Source organism: Brachyhypopomus gauderio, chromosome 15 (assembly GCF_052324685.1).
Source record: "Brachyhypopomus gauderio isolate BG-103 chromosome 15, BGAUD_0.2, whole genome shotgun sequence".
NCBI classification, from domain to species: domain Eukaryota; kingdom Metazoa; phylum Chordata; class Actinopteri; order Gymnotiformes; family Hypopomidae; genus Brachyhypopomus; species Brachyhypopomus gauderio.
Genome location: NC_135225.1, coordinates 22349486 through 22368478, shown reverse-complemented (window position 1 = coordinate 22368478; position 18993 = coordinate 22349486). Strand labels below are relative to the sequence as shown.

General features: G+C 42.7%; 1 protein-coding gene across 13 annotated transcripts in view; it reads right to left on the bottom strand.

The window, feature by feature from the left end:
- lyst (lysosomal trafficking regulator) overlaps positions 1-18993 on the bottom strand; it is a 123240-nt gene that overhangs the window by 86127 nt on the left and 18120 nt on the right. For 12 of the 13 annotated variants that reach the window (XR_013121389.1, XM_076975166.1, XM_076975171.1 and 9 more), the window contains 3 exons: positions 12451-12649; positions 3616-3706; positions 457-2542 (listed from right to left, as the gene is read on the bottom strand). Coding sequence is in view for 12 of the 13 variants with exons in the window: in XM_076975166.1 (XP_076831281.1) it covers positions 457-2542; positions 3616-3706; positions 12451-12649 (2376 nt within the window). In the remaining variant the exon portion in view is untranslated. Of the gene's footprint in view, positions 1-456; positions 2543-3615; positions 3707-12450; positions 12650-18993 lie in introns of those variants that run through there. The other variant, XM_076975176.1, reaches the window with a different exon arrangement.

Below are 18993 nucleotides of genomic sequence, written 5' to 3'. Positions count from 1 at the left end.
TTGAAAAAAATTCCGATTCAGAATCGATTCGCATCGATTCTAAGCACTAAGCACTTTTATATATATATATATATATATATATATATATATATATATATATATATATATATATATATATAAATATAAAAGTGCTTAGTTGTCTATTCTTAGATAATACAGACAGGTTAGAGTACAAAAATACACTTAACTCAAGATACTGCCAAAAGCAAGGGACACTATTGAAACGCAAGACTGAAGTTATAACTGTTTACACAGATAAGCATCATGACTAATGTCATAATGGCAGTCAAATCCTAAGGACATTTAAATCCTGGTAATTTTTTACATTATAAGTATTCTTATAAGTTATATACTTATATAAGTATATAAGTATTCTGATCTGAATTTTCAGATATATGCTCAAAACAATAATAAATCAGGTAAACATAGCAATAGATGTAAAAGAAAATGTCTTACCTCGACCTGAGTAAGGCGGGAAGCGTCTGGAGGTAAACAAGCAGCACTTCCACTGGAAGGCACTGGGAGTGGTAGCTGCATATCTGGCTACATGTACGAGACACACCAAGTTGTTGGGCATGGTGGACTAGCTCCACACCCCTCTGAAGCACTGGATTAAATATGTGAGTGTACAACTGCCACTGTACCACTGCATTGCCTCTCAAGGTCATTTGGCATACATGACTTGCAATGTGTTGACTCAACTGCCAGTCCTCGCCAAACACTATTTTCTGGTAAGCCTTTAAAGCATCCCATTTCCAGAGCACATCCTCAGACCCTGTACATGGCAGGATGCCTTGTGAATGCCATGTTGATGATGTTGCTTCTCTTCCTGACCCACAGCCCTGCAAAGTCTCTTTAATGCCAGGTATCTGGCTACTGTCCAAAGTGCAGATGTTACATGAGGTATGTTTGGCCTTTTCTGAGTGTTGTGCTCCCCCAAGCTGCTCCAGCACAAGCCTGCTAAGCACATTCAGTACATGGGACTGATAGCTGCGCAGGTCTGGGGCTGTGAAAGCTTGAAGCAGAGGACCCACCACTGAATGTGGGTCCATGCAGCAACAAACACCAACAGCCTGCACACCCACCAGCACCTGCAGCACTGCAGGCCCGGAGGGCGACAGACGCTGAAGAAGGTGCAGACACTGGTGCGCACAGGCTGCCAGGACACAGCAACGCTCAGGGTAGCACACTTCTCCATCACTGCACTCAGTGTCCTCCTCAAAAGGATTGTGTTGATTTGCCTGTTTGAAGGTGGAGACAGGCAATCCTGAGAGATCACGATGGTGGTGCAAAAAGTGTGAGTACTCACAGCGTCTGTGGCGGCGGCGCGCACATACAGACTGGTGCAGTTGCTCTGACTTGGCCTTCTTCACTGCACTGATTATCTTAAACACACCAGCAATGAGACCACGCAAACGTTCTGAGGCTTCCCCAGCGACCTCAGAGTCCTGAGCACCACCTAGGACTTCAAGACGAAGAGAAGTTGACTCAAATAGCTCGAGGCCACGATGCTGAACAAATTCATGAACTAGCTCAAGAGCCTGACTGAAGAAAAAAGGATTGGGGGCAGAGACGTGCAAACAGCCAAGTAAAAGCTGAAGGACTCCTTCAAGGAGCTCTGGCAGTAGCAGGGCTCGGTGACGGTACCTAGAGAAGGAAAAGTCCTCTTGTACCTCTTGCAGAGTCTTTTTGCGCCTGGGAGCAAAAGGGTCAGCTTGTCTCTCAAGGCAAGTACGGATCCTTAAGGTCGCTCTGAGAAGGTCAATTAGGCTTCGCCGCAGATCATCAGGTAGAGCCTCACTCTGACCCACATCTACAAACATCAAGTGCAAGATGGTACGTAACAGCATTCTCTGAACAAGAGCAATTGGCTCCTCAGTCCAGCCTCCGGCCAGTTCATCAATACCTCCTCCACCAGTGCCCCCCCCTGGTCCACAGCAGTCCCCAAACTCTGTAAGGATTTCAATAAGTGTGGGAACAACACTAACTGCCAGGCCTGGGTTGTGATTGATGGTCATGTCAAATTTGCAGACCTTCTCCAGAAGAGAGAGTAGAACATGGCAGAGGTCAAAAGGCGAATTTTCCATACGGTTCAAAATGGAAAGGGCTGTGGGGTCAGTTAATGTGTCAGCATCAGATGGTAGGTTTCCAAAAAGCCTCACATGAGGCTGGGATCTTTCTGAACTGCTCATAGTCTTCACAATGGGATAATGCAATGACTGCTGCTGTGAAATGATTGACGCCTGAGGCTGGCTACTAACTCGAACAGATGGACCATGGGACCTGCGATGTTTGGTTCCTGGGCTTGCTCCTTTTTCATCTGAATTGGCTTCAGAATCAGAAGTAGAGAGCTGGGACTTGCAAGCATCCCTCACTGAATATCTCTGTGCAGTCCTACGAGCACGGCGTGACTTCCAACTGCCAGACAAGCGCTTCCCAGAGTTATGTGCATCTAGACCAATTTTCTCCTTCCCTGTCTTCAAAGTAATAGTCTTTTCCTCCCGTCTTAGACATTCTTCAAGGAGTGAAGGCAGTGTGAAATCTAGCAAAATCAAAAGAGACATCTAGTTACTATTTTTATATTCATTATGAACAGCTAATTAGTAAATGCTTCCTGTGATACAAATAATAACATCAAATAAGGTCTCTCAACCTGACTGATACAGTTTAATACGACTATGAAAAGGGAGGTCATAGTTCCTTGAAAAAATGCTGCACATGAATGGGAACTAATAAGGGAGCAATTTAGGAGGCCAATGTTAGGAAAGATTAGCACGTCAGCACTACATACAGTTGATCAACAGAAACAATGTCTTCTGATGCTGGCAAACCCATTTTTTACAATTTGAGCCATCTCTTGATTACATGGGATTGGCATACAGATGGTTACTAAACTATTCATGAAGTGCTCATAATAATACTGCCTTCAGATGCACTTCAGAGGCACAGAATCTCATGTTTCTACATGAACTAAAATGGCAAAATGATACTCAAGGCATAATTAGTTTATGAGTACCAAGTGACCCAAAGAAGTACAGTATGAATAAAACCACATTCAAGAAAAAAAATGCAGTTTGTTTTGTTTGTTTGTTTTGTTTGCAAATTGTTTCTCTGATTCAATAACCTCCATCAGAGCCATTTTATCTTTGACGTTTTTAAGTTCAAATAAGCATTCTATAGCAGGACCTTTTCCAGTAAAGTCCTTCATGACAGATTAAGATCTCATCGAATATTTTTCAGCAATTGCCACCTTCTTTTCTGATGGGGTGATCCCCTGGGGTGTCCCCATTAGAAATGCAATTTAGCTGTGTACTGTTAAGCAAAATAGAAATTCAATTAATTTGAGTTATGCTCCCACTACAACACTAGAAGACCTCTTTCACAAGTAGATTTGTGGCACCAACAAACATACATGCTTGATTTTTTATTACTAGTTCTTTTTCATCTCTTCTGTGCTCAGTAAGAAAGGGAAACTTACCAACAGCCAACAGAATTTTACATTTTAGACTTTGATTTCACAAGCTTACAAAACAAAAGTCAATTTTGACTAGTCTGATCACCATGTAGTGGATAGTTTTGAAATATCAGATGATCTGTCGATGGACTCACACTGACCTGAGGCTTTATCTTCCTGAACAGGAATCTTCCAGACTAGTGGCAGCAGTGATAACAAGAGTGTGAGCAGCTCTTCACGGCAACTCAGCTCCTATAGATATGATATGAGCAGAGTCCAGTTAAAGAATGTTCTCCCTGCATCTCCACCTCCAGGTCCAGAAAACACTTGCTGACAATCAGCATGGATACAAAGAAAAATAATCTTGATCACAATAAAACTTTCAGTTTAACTGTGCAGTTTCCTGACTGTCACCTGTTCCTCTAGGCATAACAATGAGCTTTGAAGGATAAACAATTATAGATGAGCCAAAGCCAAACTGGTTGTTGACTATTTTAAGTCTTCAAAGGCAATATGGTGGGAGTGAAACTTTGTCCCTAAATACTAGCTCCACCCTGAGCTTTTGGAGGAGAACATTCTTCACAGGCAGAAGAGAAAGTACACTAGCATGTGTGAATTAAAAGTAAATACAGAGGGCTTGCTGTCTTGGTTCTATGTGACCCAGGTAATTCATCAATGTCCACCACAATACTTCCGCTAACAAATTACACTGAGCAGGTTCAGGGACACCTTACAGTATGGCCTCACCTTATTCAATTATTAAGCAAATCCATGGAGGGTGAGACTGCGCATTATAGCAGAAAAAGGTATAAGAAAGAAGCTGATGGAGGTCATGCCTGTTTCAATTTGCTTGCCAAGTAAATGATGATAAGGATTTTTTTCAAAGCTCACAATATAGACTACAGAGTTAATGGAACAGGTCATAAAGACAAACTGCCTTCTAGAAGAAACAGTACAAGGTCACTGTCATTTCAACAATTATCTGTAGAAGCATATAAGTACAGTACATCGAACAGTAAGAGACTGGCATATTTTCTACATTGGCACTGTTTAGTGATCAAGACAACACTTAAATTGATCACACTTTAAATGCAATCTTGAGGTGAAGCACAGCTAGAAGGTAATAAGGCATTACATTATGGCAGTGGTTCCCAATTTTTTTCTGCCGTGCCCTCCTTTAGTAGATGAGAATATTTTTGCGCCCCCCCCATATTGACTAGGGATGCACCGATTCACGTTTTTCACTTCCGATACCGATTCAGATATCTGAGGCTTAGTGTCGGCCGATACTGATCCAATACCGATCTGATAGAGTAAAGCAGTGCTGAATCAACTTAAAACATTTTTTTAACAGACATACTGAATTACAAGTTTATTGAAAACTCTGCACCAGTACAGCACACTTAAACACACATAAAACATGTAAAAACAACACAACTTACATTTGTTCAGTCAGAGCAATTATGAATATAACATTGAATGTAAAATAAATAATACCAAAGAACCTGAAACTGACAAAAACAATAGGTTCACAACTTTGGTCAAACATGAAAAAAATAAACTGCAAGAAACCTTTGAAATGGTTCAAGAATTCTAAATATAATTTAAAATAAATAAGGAGATGAAATAAGAGATCAGCAATACCTATGTGGCTAGTTTGCTAGCGCAGACATCACGCAGAGCACAAAGCATGTAACGGCCAGAAATATGTGTACTGTCTCTTTAAGGGAGCGAGTTGAGTGCACGTATGGAATATTGTTGTTTTTTTTAGCTTTCTGCCGTAGACAGACTCAGACCACTGCTCTTTATTTTATTTCTGTAAGTAACGCATTCAATGAGCTTTGGACAACTCACCAGTTCATGTATGAACAGTCAAGTAGTGCTGGAGCCCAGGTTTATTTTGGTCAACCAGCAAATAAACGGACTAAGTGGAATAGCACCAGCACGAGTACGAGTCAGTGATTCACCTCTCCTCTGTGTGCTTCGCGTTTCACTCGCCTGTTAACTGTCCAAGTTCACTTTTATCCGGGACGAAGTGGATATTTAAGGTTGAACTAACTCCGAAAAGCGTTACAAGCACAGAATTAGACTGAATAGATCTGTTTTTATGGATCGGTCACATTGTCACCGATACCCGATCTAGAATTTTTTCAGATATTATTATCGGAATCGGTGCATCCCTAATATTGACACATGTGGCAATGTTTTACTTCCAAGCTCCGCGCCCCCCCTGCAATAGCTCCGCGCCCCCCACTTTGGGAACCACTGCATTATGGTACACAAGCAAATGATCACAATCTCTGAATGACATGTATTTCACTTTGTGAACTTGGTAATTATATTCAGTGTACATTACCCAAAACCAAAACATATAGTTTCATGCAGAGTATGGAAAACTCCAAACTCAATGTCAAAAGAAAATTGTGAGGTGAATACAAGGATCTAAGAAGCAAAAGGTCCTGCAACCAATACGCTCCCCATCTGTGCAGGTCAGGAGGAAAATGTAGTTGATTTATGGATTAGAGATTGCGCACAGAATATTTATGGGCATTTCAGCATTAAAATCCTTTCATGCAGACTTATGGCAAACACTCTGAACTGATCATAGATTGTATGGACAGATGGTCTGGCTTGCCAGTGGATGTGCAAGGCCATGGATGGATGCGTCAACACCACCAGCAGACGTGCCAATGCCAACTCTTACCTGAGGCTCAACATCCACACTGGAGGGACTAGAGGGACTGCGACTGCTTGGCTTAAAAATACAACTATAAATATGGACTTCCTACTATCTGGGCAACCCAATGGAGGATGGGTTCCATTTTGAGTCTTGGTCGTCCCAAGGTTTCTTCCTAATCCCTAGGGCAGGGGTCAGCAACCCAAAATGTTGAAAGAGCCATATTGGACCAAAAAAACCAAAAAACAAATATGTCTGGAGCCGCAAAAATTTTTAAGCCTTAAGCCTTATAATGAAGGCAACACATGCTGTATGTATCTATATTAGCCTACTATCAAAATGACTAAGTTAGCTACAAATACATAATGAGCATTCATGATTAAATGTTTATTCTCCCTGCAGTGTATTCTGTAGTAGGGGTGTCACGATTCTCTACATTTACAAAATAATAGAACAAATAGAGTCTTAACAAACTAAACTCTATCCTACAAAATTTCTTTAAAAACTATATCTTTAGTGTCTTCATACATGGAGGGCAACATTTTAGTTTTAAGATTAAGATACTTTCACGAGTGACCGTAGCGCGCGACTCATTTAAACTTCGTGCGTCACATTCTTTGCAGTGTTCTCTGAAACGATATGTGGTAGTATAAAGAAACACCCCTCAAAAACAGAGGAATGAACATTTACCTGATGAATGTTAATGTTGTATTGTGTTCCAGCTTTGAAAAGTGCTGGAATTTAGGCTAAAGTACTTGAAAATGCTTGAAATTGTAACTACTTAGTTTCACAACAAATAGCTGTCTGACTGAACAGTTCTCTTGTATTACGTTAACAAATATGAGCCTCTTGTAATTCCAGGACGAAACATGAGAGAACGTGAAGACGTTAAGATTGGGCGTTTTGAAAATAAACAACCTGTCACGTAGGGCAACGCCCCCTCTCGTAGCTGTCACTCTGGGTTCCCTCATGTCCGTGTTCCCTGCCTGTTTGTCCCGCCCTGCTCGTTGGTTTTGATGGAGTCCTTGTTTGTTACCACGCCCCTGTGTCATTGTCATCACCTGTCCCTAGTTTAGTCCTGTGTATATTAGTCCCTGTGTCTCCCAGGTCTAGTGGTCGGTCTTTTTGTTTTTCGCTGTGTTTTGCATGTTCGCCCTAGTGCTGCTGTTTAGTGAGTCCTCCTTGTTGTGTTTTGCCATGTCTGTCCGTGTTTCGTGTTCTGATTGCCTGCACGTTATGACCCATGCCTGTGACTACAACACTGCCTATGGAATTTCCATTAATAAATCTCGCTCTCCTCAGCGCTTGTGTCCGCCTCCCTGTTCTGCCCCGCGCAGATCGTTACATAAAGACCGACCATACAAGGACACAGCGAGGGAGCGAGACTCTGGTGAGTTTAATCGCTGTGATGAGATGTTGGCTGGTTCGGTCCAGTTCAACTCTCTGATATCGCAGCGTGAACGAACCAGAGACAGAAATTCCCCTGGCGCTGTGGGAACACGGAAGTCTCGGTTTCGACTGGCTTTCGCGTCGAGACTCCTGTTGAGCGCTACGTGTCTGCCCGGCTTGATCACTATAGGGAGGAGAAACCTGTAGTACAAGTCGCGGGCAGACGGATTGAGTGCACAGACTGGCGTTTGCTTAACCCTCGGTTGGCTCTCGATGGCTTCTGCGAGCTCCTGACGCCTCAGAGGAGGCGGAGCTGTCGCAGAGAGAGCCACCGAGGGGCTTCTGTGTCTGTGTATTCTTCCAGGCTCACCCAGGACCCTGAGGAGGAGGACCTACCTCCGCTGATCCCGCCAGCTACACATCACGACACCCCCAAGTATTTTTTGGGGGGGAGTACAAGCCACGTCGGCTTGGCGGTCCCGCCCCCCGATGACGTCAGTATGGCGGTCCCGCCCCCCGATGACGTCAGTATGGCGGCTCCGCCCCCCGAGGACGTCAGTATGGCGGCTCCGCCCCCCGAGGACGTCAGTATGGCGGCTCCGCCCCCCGAGGACGTCGGCTTGGTGGCTCTGCCCCCCGAGGACGTCGGCTTGGTGGCTCCGCCCCCCGAGGACGTCGGCTTGGCGTACACGCCCCCCGAGGACGTCGGCTTGGCGTACACGCCCCCCGAGGACGCCGGCTTGGCGTACACGCCCCCCGACCGCATCTCCTCACCCCAGGTTCCAGTTCCCGCTGCCCGTAGGCAGTCCGTGCCGGTTCCTGTCCCCGCTGCCCGTAGGCAGTCCGTGCCGGTTCCTGTCCCCGCAGCCCGTAGGCAGTTCGTGCCTGTTCCTGTCCCCGCTGCCCATCAGCAGTCCACGCCGGTTCCTGTCCCTGCGACCCAGGAGAGGTCGTCCACGCCGGTTCCTGTCCCTGCGACCCAGGAGAGGTCGTCCACGCCGGCTCCTGTTCCCGCTGCCCGCCAGCAGACCCTGCCTGTTCCCGCTGCCCGCCAGCGGACCCTGCCTGTTCCCGCTGCCCGCCAGCGGACCCTGCCTGTTCCCGCTGCCCGCCAGCGGACCCTGCCTGTTCCCGCTGCCCGCCAGCAGACCCTGCCTGTTCCTGCTGCCCGCCAGCGGACCCTGCCTGTTCCCGCTGCCTGTCTGCCGGCTCCTGTTCCCGCTGCCCGCCAGCGGACCCTGCCTGTTCCCGCTGCCCGCCGCCCGGCCGCGCCTGTTCCCGCTGCCCGCCGCCCGGCCACGCCTGTGCCCGCTGCCCGCCGCCCGGCCGCGCCTGTGTCCCCAGAGACTGTGCTGCCCTCTATTGGGCCTGGACTCTTTGTGCCCCCTGCTCTTCCATGTGCCCCTGTCTCTTTGCCCATGTTCCCCTTGCTCCCATGTTCTGTCCCTGGTTTTGTGTTGGTCCCAGTCCCTGTGTGTGTGCCTGTTCGTGTCCTTGTGCCCGTCCCTGTGTCTGGTTCCAGTGGTGTCCTCTCTGTCCCGGTTCCCGTGTCTGTTCCCCAGATTGTGACCCACTTCGTTCCTGTCCCAGTCTCCGTCGTCCAGGCCGTGTTTGCCTCAGTGTTTACCTCTGCCCTGTCCCCTGGCCCCGCTCCAGTGTCTGTCCCCGGTCCTGTCCTGTCCAGCCCTGCTCCTGTGCCTCGCCCTGGCCCTATCCGGTCTCCCTGTGTCCCGTGTCATGCCGTGTCCCAGGTCCCTCGTCCTATTTTGTCTGGTCCTGTCCCTCCGGTCTGTCCTGTGTCCGCTGTCCCTGTCCTGTCTGCCCTTGCGTGCCCCGGAGTGGCACGCTTTGAGGGGGGGTTATGTCACGTAGGGCAACGCCCCCTCTCGTAACTGTCACTCTGGGTTCCCTCATGTCCGTGTTCCCTGCCTGTTTGTCCCGCCCTGCTCGTTGGTTTTGATGGAGTCCTTGTTTGTTACCACGCCCCTGTGTCATTGTCATCACCTGTCCCTAGTTTAGTCCTGTGTATATTAGTCCCTGTGTCTCCCAGGTCTAGTGGTCGGTCTTTTTGTTTTTCGCTGTGTTTTGCATGTTCGCCCTAGTGCTGCTGTTTAGTGAGTCCTCCTTGTTGTGTTTTGCCATGTCTGTCCGTGTTTCGTGTTCTGATTGCCTGCACGTTATGACCCATGCCTGTGACTACAACACTGCCTATGGAATTTCCTTGAATAAATCTCGCTCTCCTCAGCGTTTGTGTTCGCCTCCGTGTTCTGCTCCGCGCAGAACGTTACACAACCATTAAATAATGTGACGAAAAAGCGCATTATTTCGAATCATTACGAGTATATGTATAAATATTAGGGGTGGGCATAGATTATTTTTTTTATCTAGATTAATCTCATTGAAATCTTGAAATTAATCTAGATTAAAATTACTCATATGCGTGCTACCCAAGTAGGGTTGCCACCTAGGTCTGACAAAAAACAAGGACACTGTCATACTGACACAGGGTGGCGAGTGTAATCTGTTAACGGGGGGGTGGCGAACATAAAATGTTACCGGAGGGGTTTAAAATGGACACAGCGAGAAAAAAAAAAACAGATTTTGGAATGTAGGCTACTTGTGTTCAATGGTTTATTCAGTTAAACATGAATTTGTAAGCCTACATACTGTACATTAAAAGGGGTTGATAACATGTTTATTCAGCTAGACATGAGATTTGAAATGTAAGCCAACATTTAATACATTTAACCTGTTTTCGGCGGCGGCGAATCTTCCCCTGGGCTGCATCAGTGCTTGACCCAGCGTCAGCCGCATTAGCAAACGTGTGCTTTGCATTTAAATGGTACTTCAGACTGGTAGAACTCTTACAATAAACTTATAAACTATAAATTCCGCGTTGCATAAGGTGCAAACAACTTTAGTCCTATCAATGTCTCCATTAGGATTCTTCCTAAAAATGAATTTTCCATTAAGCAAACCTGGCGACTTCATGGCTGCATCCATGTAAACACACGTGCGATTTGAAATTCACAGGTTTGAAAACACGTTCTCGCCCCCTACTGTGCAATTTGGTTAAGAATACACCCGAGCTAAACTATCAAGGTGAAAGTCATCAGTTTGCTTACCCATTTTGATCCAGTTCCCAACTCAACTTTAAGAATAGATTAACGGTGATAATTTTTATATCGCCCGATAAGAGTATCAAATTAACGAACGCCGTTAACGCAGATAACGGCCCACCACTAATAAATAATTAAGTTTAACGTGCTGGGAATTATTGAAATGGACCTTGAAAGTGATGTGCAAGTGCTTTACTTCCACCTTATAAAGGTGTATGAACCCTACAAACATGACTTGGTTCAAGTTACGCGCCGGTTTGTTTACAACAGCCACCTGCCTCATCTTGCCCTGCTAATAGAAACGTGTGTCGCAGGCTATGACGCAAATCTTCGTTTACATAAATGTTGAAATTGAATTTAATTTATTCTACACATTCTTACAGCATTGGAAAACGTTAGGAATGTTGGTATCATGTTTGTCTCCTACAAAAACTATATTAAAACAAAAAATATATATTTCTCTCCCCCATCTTTTTACATTTTCAAACATTTTTGAAAAAGCTCCAGAGAGCCGCTAGGGTAGCGCCAAAGAGCCGCATGCGGCTCTAGAGCCGCGGGTTGCCGACCCCCGCCCTAGGGAGTTTTTCCTTGCCATTGCCACCCCTGGCTTCCTCATTAGGGATCTGGACCCATGCACTTGTAAAGCTGCTTTGTAACAACATGTGCAGTAAAAAGCACTATATAAATAAATTTGACTTTGACTTACTAAAATAGTTAACATCAAGGGTTTGAATATTAAGTTATTTACAGTTCAATTGCAGACACAATAGCTTACATGTCTATAGCCTAAAAGTCTAATGTGCTATATACATATATAAACACTATATGTGCTACATAAATAAATTTGACTTTGTATGAATTACTCTGCTGTATGTTACATCCATAATTTGGATGTACTACATCCACTGTACTACAGTATTCTACAGTATTCTGCAGTATTCTACAGTATTGTGTTCGACTTTCACCTCTTCCATTTATGTCAACAGACAAGGTGTCTTCTTGTATGTGGATAAACTAAAGAATATAATATCAAATTAACAGCTATTGGTTATTGTTCATATGACATATGGAATTTTATTATGGTTATTTTAGTCATTTATATATATAAATTGTTAATAAAATCGTATTTTGTATTTTAAAGTTGTTTGTGTTGTTATTTAAGTGATTCATGTATATGAATTGTTAATAAATTGCATATAAAAATGTAATTAGTCTTTTCTCCGACTATCAGGCTCATTTTCTCTTTGATGCTATTAAGTTCAAAGAAGACTTTCAAAGACATTTCCAGTAAAGTCCTTCATGACTGTACAGACAAATGCAAAATCTTGGCAGAGGTTAATGCATCTGCCTCTACTGAATGAAAGATGGTCCTATCACATAAAGCAGCCATCTTAAAGCCAAAGTTTACATAATGCAGGTTCAGAGCATTATTTCTAAATAATTGTAAATAAAGAAACTACATACGCTTTTCAACAATTAAAATAATAATACTTAAAATAATTAGATAATGAATTTTTGAGCAACTGTATTTTTATTTCATAGTGTTTTGAACATGTAGAAATGTTTCACAAAAAACTGAATCTTTTCAAACATTTACATTTATGTAATTTAGCAGATACTCTTGTCTTATAAACATGCTCAGTCATCTACTTACAGGATGTGTGTCCTAGCTAGTAGACTACATACTAAGTATAAAACTGCTAAATACAGGAAACAAAACAGACTAAATCAGAGTTTGTTGGTTTGTTTGTTTTACATTGCTACAAAATTAGCTTTTATGCTATGATCCATCATACCATGCTTTCACTGACCTGGTCAATAAGGGTGTCCAAGGTGCTTAACAGCAGGAAGCCACGACCTCGGACCAGGTAGTCTCCCAGGGCAACCATGTGACACACCTCTTCCTCCTCCCTTTGAGCCTCCACCTGCTGGGCCACTGCACTACATAGCTGATGCACATCGGTCAGGAACTCCCTCGCTAGAGTGTTACTGGCACCACTCATGTCTGAGCTATTGAGAGATGATCAGAAGGACAGACAAACACAGAGAAAATAAGCTAAACATCTTGTGTGCTAGTTCAGTTTTCATTTGTATATGACCTTGGCAAAATTTCAAACATGTTTAGCTATCATATAGGAAACCACAAAAAAAATCACTGAATTATGAAATACTGTTATCCAATTTAGTTTAGATAAAAGATGTGTGTCTAGCATTCACAGACTCCAGACAAAGTACTTCATGATCTGGTTTCCTCTAACTGGTCTGACCCAGCTTGTAATCTTCATCATGCAGGCAACTAATTAGAGTCACATCACAGAAATTCACTCAGGAATAGAAGATCTACAACTAAAGTGGTGAGGAACAGGAGTTTATTCAAAGAGAATGCAGGACCATATCCTCCACCAGTCATCTGACACTAACTGAGCGCCTTAATGTATCACATCAACCTGTTATTCCATCCTGCAGACCAGGCCCCTTCCAGAACTTCAGACCTCTACACTATCCTCAATGACATAGACAGAACAGCAAACTTTCAGTGACATTTAATTTTTATCTGAAAAATTACATTTTAATATGTCGTCAAATGATTATGAATTGAAATCAACATTCCACATATGATTTACATCGGGAAAAAACAACAAGAAGAATAGAATATCAATATTATAAATATTGAATGAACATTACTTAAAAGTTAAAATTAATGTCTGAATGAATTTCAAAAACCACTTTAACTGAATGACACTGAATGCTTTATAAATGCTTTTACGTTTTTATGCATAATTTATGCGAGCTCACACAGTAGACCTGACACATATTTCAAAAACTTCACATAGCCGATGCACAAATCAAAAACCAAGTTTTAAAATATTCCACATTATTAGTGACAGATGCACTACATTTTCTATGTAAGACTTTTAATGGACATTACTATAAGACACTTCAAGGTACAACAGACTTGAGCCACAGCGTCACAGGAGTTGCCAATCGTGCGGAGTCCATGAATAACATTCCAACCCTGCAGGAAAAGACACGCTTCTTCATGTTATTTAAAGATCTCAAGCTGGGGAACAAAAATGTAATATCATCCTCCAAGTGTGAGTGTGCTACACACCCATATTCCATTCCTAACCACAGGGTATTTTCACTACTAAGCTTTGTCCAATATGTCCATGCCTAACGACGGCATTTTTTGTTCTGCCCTACAAATTCCAATAAATTGTAGCTTCAAGTGGATGGTTACCAGATTTTAAGTTGATCAGTGCATCACATGAAAGCATGTGATGTCACATGGCCACAGGTCTGACTCACGTCACTGGTGGCCTGCAACAGCCTTTGCAGTAACTAACAAGGATGGAAACAAAAATGTTACAAGAACCCACTGTCTGCTACTACAGCAAAATTATGTTGTCAAAAAAGCAAGTCAAAAACAAAAAGCATACCTCAATAACCAAATAGTTAACAGCTCTTACGTAATCAGGACACAACTTTTTTTTTTAAGGGGGTATTAACAGTTTTTTTCCTCCAATAGAATAAAACAAACAAAAACCAAATGAATTAGAAATTAATCAAAGCTTGAATAATTTTTTTTTTATGTATATAGCACAAATGGATGGAAAATGCCTCAGTTTTGTGGAAAAGATCAAATGTGATTCTAGTTACCAAGCATTCCTGAGTCTTAAATGAGTTTAGACCATCACACATTGCTGTTCCAGCATCCAGCACCTCAGACATCACAAAGAACATAGAACATAGAACATAGCATCTTCAGAAGCTTCTCACATGACACAACCGTTCTGGGGAAAAAAACTCTGTTGTAGCTCTATAACAGTGGTTCTCAAATTTTTTCTATCATTCCCCACCTCAGAAGAAGGGGAAACTCCACGCCCCACGAACGGATGGCGAACGTAATTTGTTGACGGGAGGGGGGGCGGGGGGGGTTGGGTGGGTGGTGGCGAACGTGATTTGTTGACCTTGTGGGGCATTTTAAACATCTGGGTCTTATGAAAACCGAACAGTAATTAAAACGACAGGCTTTCTGCTAAACCTTTCTGCTAAAATCCTACTCACTGACAAAATGAAGGTACAGTTGTGATCAAATTTATTCAACCCCCAATGCTGCGAAGGGTTTTATGGAATTCAGTGCACATTTGTAATTGTGTTCATAATGAAATCTTACAAGGACTTGTTAAAGAACTAAATGCAACTAAGATAGCATCAATTTTTTTTGTCATAAAGTATTAAATGGCCTTTTTGTGATTTCTTCATTGACACAATTATTCAACCCCTTTACGACTACCACTCCTAAGAACAGAGGTTCATTCCAGTGTTTTCCATCAGGTATTGAAAACATCTGTGGATGTCAACGAGCAGCAATCAAGCATGATAAGCACCAATTAGGCAGATTTAAAGGACTGTGATACTCAGCTCCTTCTAGACATCTACTGGTGTGTTTCCAAGCATGGTGAAGGCAAGAGAATGGTCCCAGAAGACAAGAGAAGAGGTTATTGCTCTTCACAAGAATGGCAATGGATATAAAAAGATTGCGAAGTTGTTAAATATTCCAAGAGACACTATCGGAAGTATCATTCGCAAGTTCAAGTTAAAGGGCACAGTGGAAACGTTACCTGGTCGTGGCAGAAAGAAGATCCTGACCGCGACTGCTGTGCGCTACCTGAAGCGTAATGTGGAGAAAAATCCCCGCGTGACTGCTAAGGAACTGAAAAAAGACCTGTCAGATGTGGGCACTGAAGTTTCAGCTCAGACAATAAGGTGCGCACTGCATAACGAAGACCTCCATGCCAGAACGCCCAGATGCACCCCCTTGCTGACTCCAAAGAACAAGAAAAGTCGACTGCAGTATGCCAAAAGTCATGTGGACAAGCCACAAAGGTTTTGGGACAGTGTACTGTGGTCAGATGAAACTAAATTAGAACTGTTTGGGACAATGGACCAGCGCTATGTTTGGAGAAGGAAGAACCAGGCTTATGAACAAAAGAACACCTTGCCTACTGTGAAGCATGGCGGGGGGTCAATTATGCTTTGGGGCTGTTTTGCTTCTAATGGTACAGGAAAGCTTCAACGTGTGCAGGGTACCATGAATTCCCTTCAGTACCAGGAGATCTTGGAGGAAAATGTGATGGAGTCAGTCACAAACCTGCGGCTTGGGAGACGTTGGACCTTCCAACAAGACAATGATCCGAAGCACACATCCAAGTCCACTAGAGCATGGTTGAACATGAAAGGCTGGAACATTCTAGAGTGGCCATCGCAATCACCAGACTTAAATCCAATTGAGAACCTCTGGTGGGACCTAAAGAAGGCAGTTGCAGTGCGCAAGCCTAAGAATGTGACTGAACTGGAGGCTTTTGCCCATGAAGAATGGGCTAAGATACCCATAGGTCGCTGCAAGACACTTGTGTCAAGCTATGCTTCACGCTTGAAAGCTGTCATAACTGGAAAAGGATGTTGTACTAAGTACTAAAAAATAATGTCACTAGGGGGTTGAATAAAACTGATAATGATGTGAGCACAGTAAAGACATTTGTGGTTATTCCATCATAAATATTATGTTATGTTTGTCTAATTTATAAGTGCCTCTTTGATATAATTGTAAATAAGATGACTGAAATGATCAAAATCAATGTCAAACTGGCCAAAACACTTTATTTCAGTGGGGGTTGAATAAATTTGATCACAACTGTAGGTCATGGCTCAGGGAGCAGAAGCTGCAGGAAGAATAAGTGAACTGTTAACATGTCTTTCACATTGCACGTGATGCAGCAAGGGCTGCCACGCAATAAGTTACTATGGGAGTTATGTGCATCACCACAATCTCAAGTGTATCAGCATTTATTGAATCTGAATTTATTTCGCAGATTAAGCTACAGCAGTAACTGTGCAGCACTGAATATACTTTAGGAGCAGCGGGGTAATTATTCTGTAGTGCAGTTTGAATAGTTCTGTGGCACAGGTGTCATACTTTCATTGAAAATTCTACCACACCATTATTAATACCAGTCAACTGTATACAAAAAACACACAAGCCTACATTAGATAACAAAATAACAGGGTTCTTGTGTAAGTACAGGGCTACACAGTTTAGTTAGAGCACAAAGAAGCCTGGTCCCATATGAAACTTGCACCCATATGTTCCACTCTGTACATGAAAGAATGGAAAAATGCTTTGTTCTTCTGTGAAAAAAGATCAAACATTTTTTTTTAAGACATTAGTGGTTTTCATCACTACCAGGATGGGGCCTAACCTGAAAGGCAAATATATCCATGATTACTAATTCATTTGACTTCAATTATCAATGATCCTTTCAGAAAATGGCACTGCATTCTTTGATCATGTGACTCTCTTCCTGCATTCCCTCCACTAGCTCTCTGCTGCAGCTTCTTATTTAAAACACTGATGCTCACCTATAAAGCCAAATCTGACCAAAGCTTCTCTGTCCTAGCACCAAGGTGGTGAGACAACTTTCCACTGTCTGTCCATTGAGCTAAGAAACTGTATGTCTATAAACAAAGATTCACATTTTCACTTAGTCATTGACAGAGGTGGGTAGGAACGCGTTACATTTACTCAAGTAGCTTTTTGGGAAAAATGTACTTGTGAGAGTAGTTTTAATATGAACGACTTCTACTTTTACTTGAGTAAATATGTGGTGAGAAAAACGCGACTTTTACTCCGTTACAATCTGATTTGCGCCACACGCTACCGTTACTTTAGTTTAGTAAATAAGTCTTTTCAGTGAGAAAACTGACTAACGTCTTGCCACCCGAGTATGTGTGACCAATGAAATGAAGCCGGTCAGTCACGTGATCGCATACGCAAACGTTCTCCACCAGTAGCAAGAATGGAGACAGAAAAACCTACCGAGCATCGTTGGCCTCATACAGCCAATGTTTACATTACAAATGTGTAAAAGGACAGTTACATAATGCGCTTGTCAGTTGTGTCTGCCAAAACGTGTGGATATTTCAGCCTACAAAAACTTGACGTCAAATTCGAGGAAATACGTTGCGATAAATTTGCCGTATATATATTTTGACTTCTTTGTGTAATGCTATATCTGTTACAACTGGATCCATAATTTTGTATGATGTAATTATTAAATGTAACACTAAAAACAAAGTGCAACAATACTAAAAACCAGTTCAAACTCTGTGAGTTACACACTAGCAATATATGATGATTTAGTTGAACCAAAGTTTGCTACAAATTGATTCAGTTGGTGTCAAGTTGTAGCTACATGTATTGGCTGACAGTCTCCTCAGTTAGTGCCTTTGTAGAATACATTAAAGTTACACAGGCCTAATAATTGGGAACAAACACCAATACATATTTATAATTAGGGGTGGGCATAGATTAATATTTTTAATCTAGACTAATCTCACTGAAATCTTGAAATTAATTAATGGCTCATATGCGTGCTACCCAAGTAATGACTAAAAGTCAGTTTTTGAGATAGGGTTTCTTAATACAGAGGGTGCATTAGACCAGGGGCTCATCTCCTGTTTCCAAAATGCATCAATGACTGCTTGAGGAAGCTGTTCTACTTTGATACTTGAAGAAAAAAAAAACATGCTCAATAAAATGTAGGCTACTCGTGTTCAACGGTTTATTCAGTTAAACATGAATTTGTAAGCCTACATACTGTACATTAAATAACATGTTTATTCAGCTAAACATGATATTTGAAATGTAAGCCAACATTTAGTACATTTAACCTCACGGACGTAATTTTCAAAAGTCAGTTTTGGTCCTCAAATACCTAGTCATTCCAACCGAGGCATGCAGAAGAGCATCTCTGAACACACAACATGTTGAACCTTGAGGCAGATGTGCTACAGCAGAAGACCACACCGGGTGCCACTGCTGTCAGCTAAGAACAGGAAACTTAGGGTACAATTCGCACAGGCTAATCAAAATTGGACAACAAATCATGGGAAGATTGGTCTGATAAGTCTCAATTTCTGCTGCGACATTCAGATGGTAGGGTCAGAATTTGGCATCAACAACATGAAAGCATGGATCCATCCTGCCTTGTATCAACAGTTCAGGCTGGTGGTGGTGATACAATGGTGTGGGGGCCCATTAGTACCAATTGAGCATTGTGTCAATGCTGCAGCCTACTGAGTATCGTTGCTGACCACGTCCATCCCTTTATGACCACAGTGTACCCATCTTCTGATAGCTACTTCCAGCAGGATAACACACCATGTCATAAAGCGCAAATCATCTCAGACTGGTTTCTTGAACACGACAATGAGTTTACTGTATTCAAATGGCCTCCACAGTCACCAGATCTCAACCCAGTAGAGCACCTTTGGGATGTGGTGGAATGGGA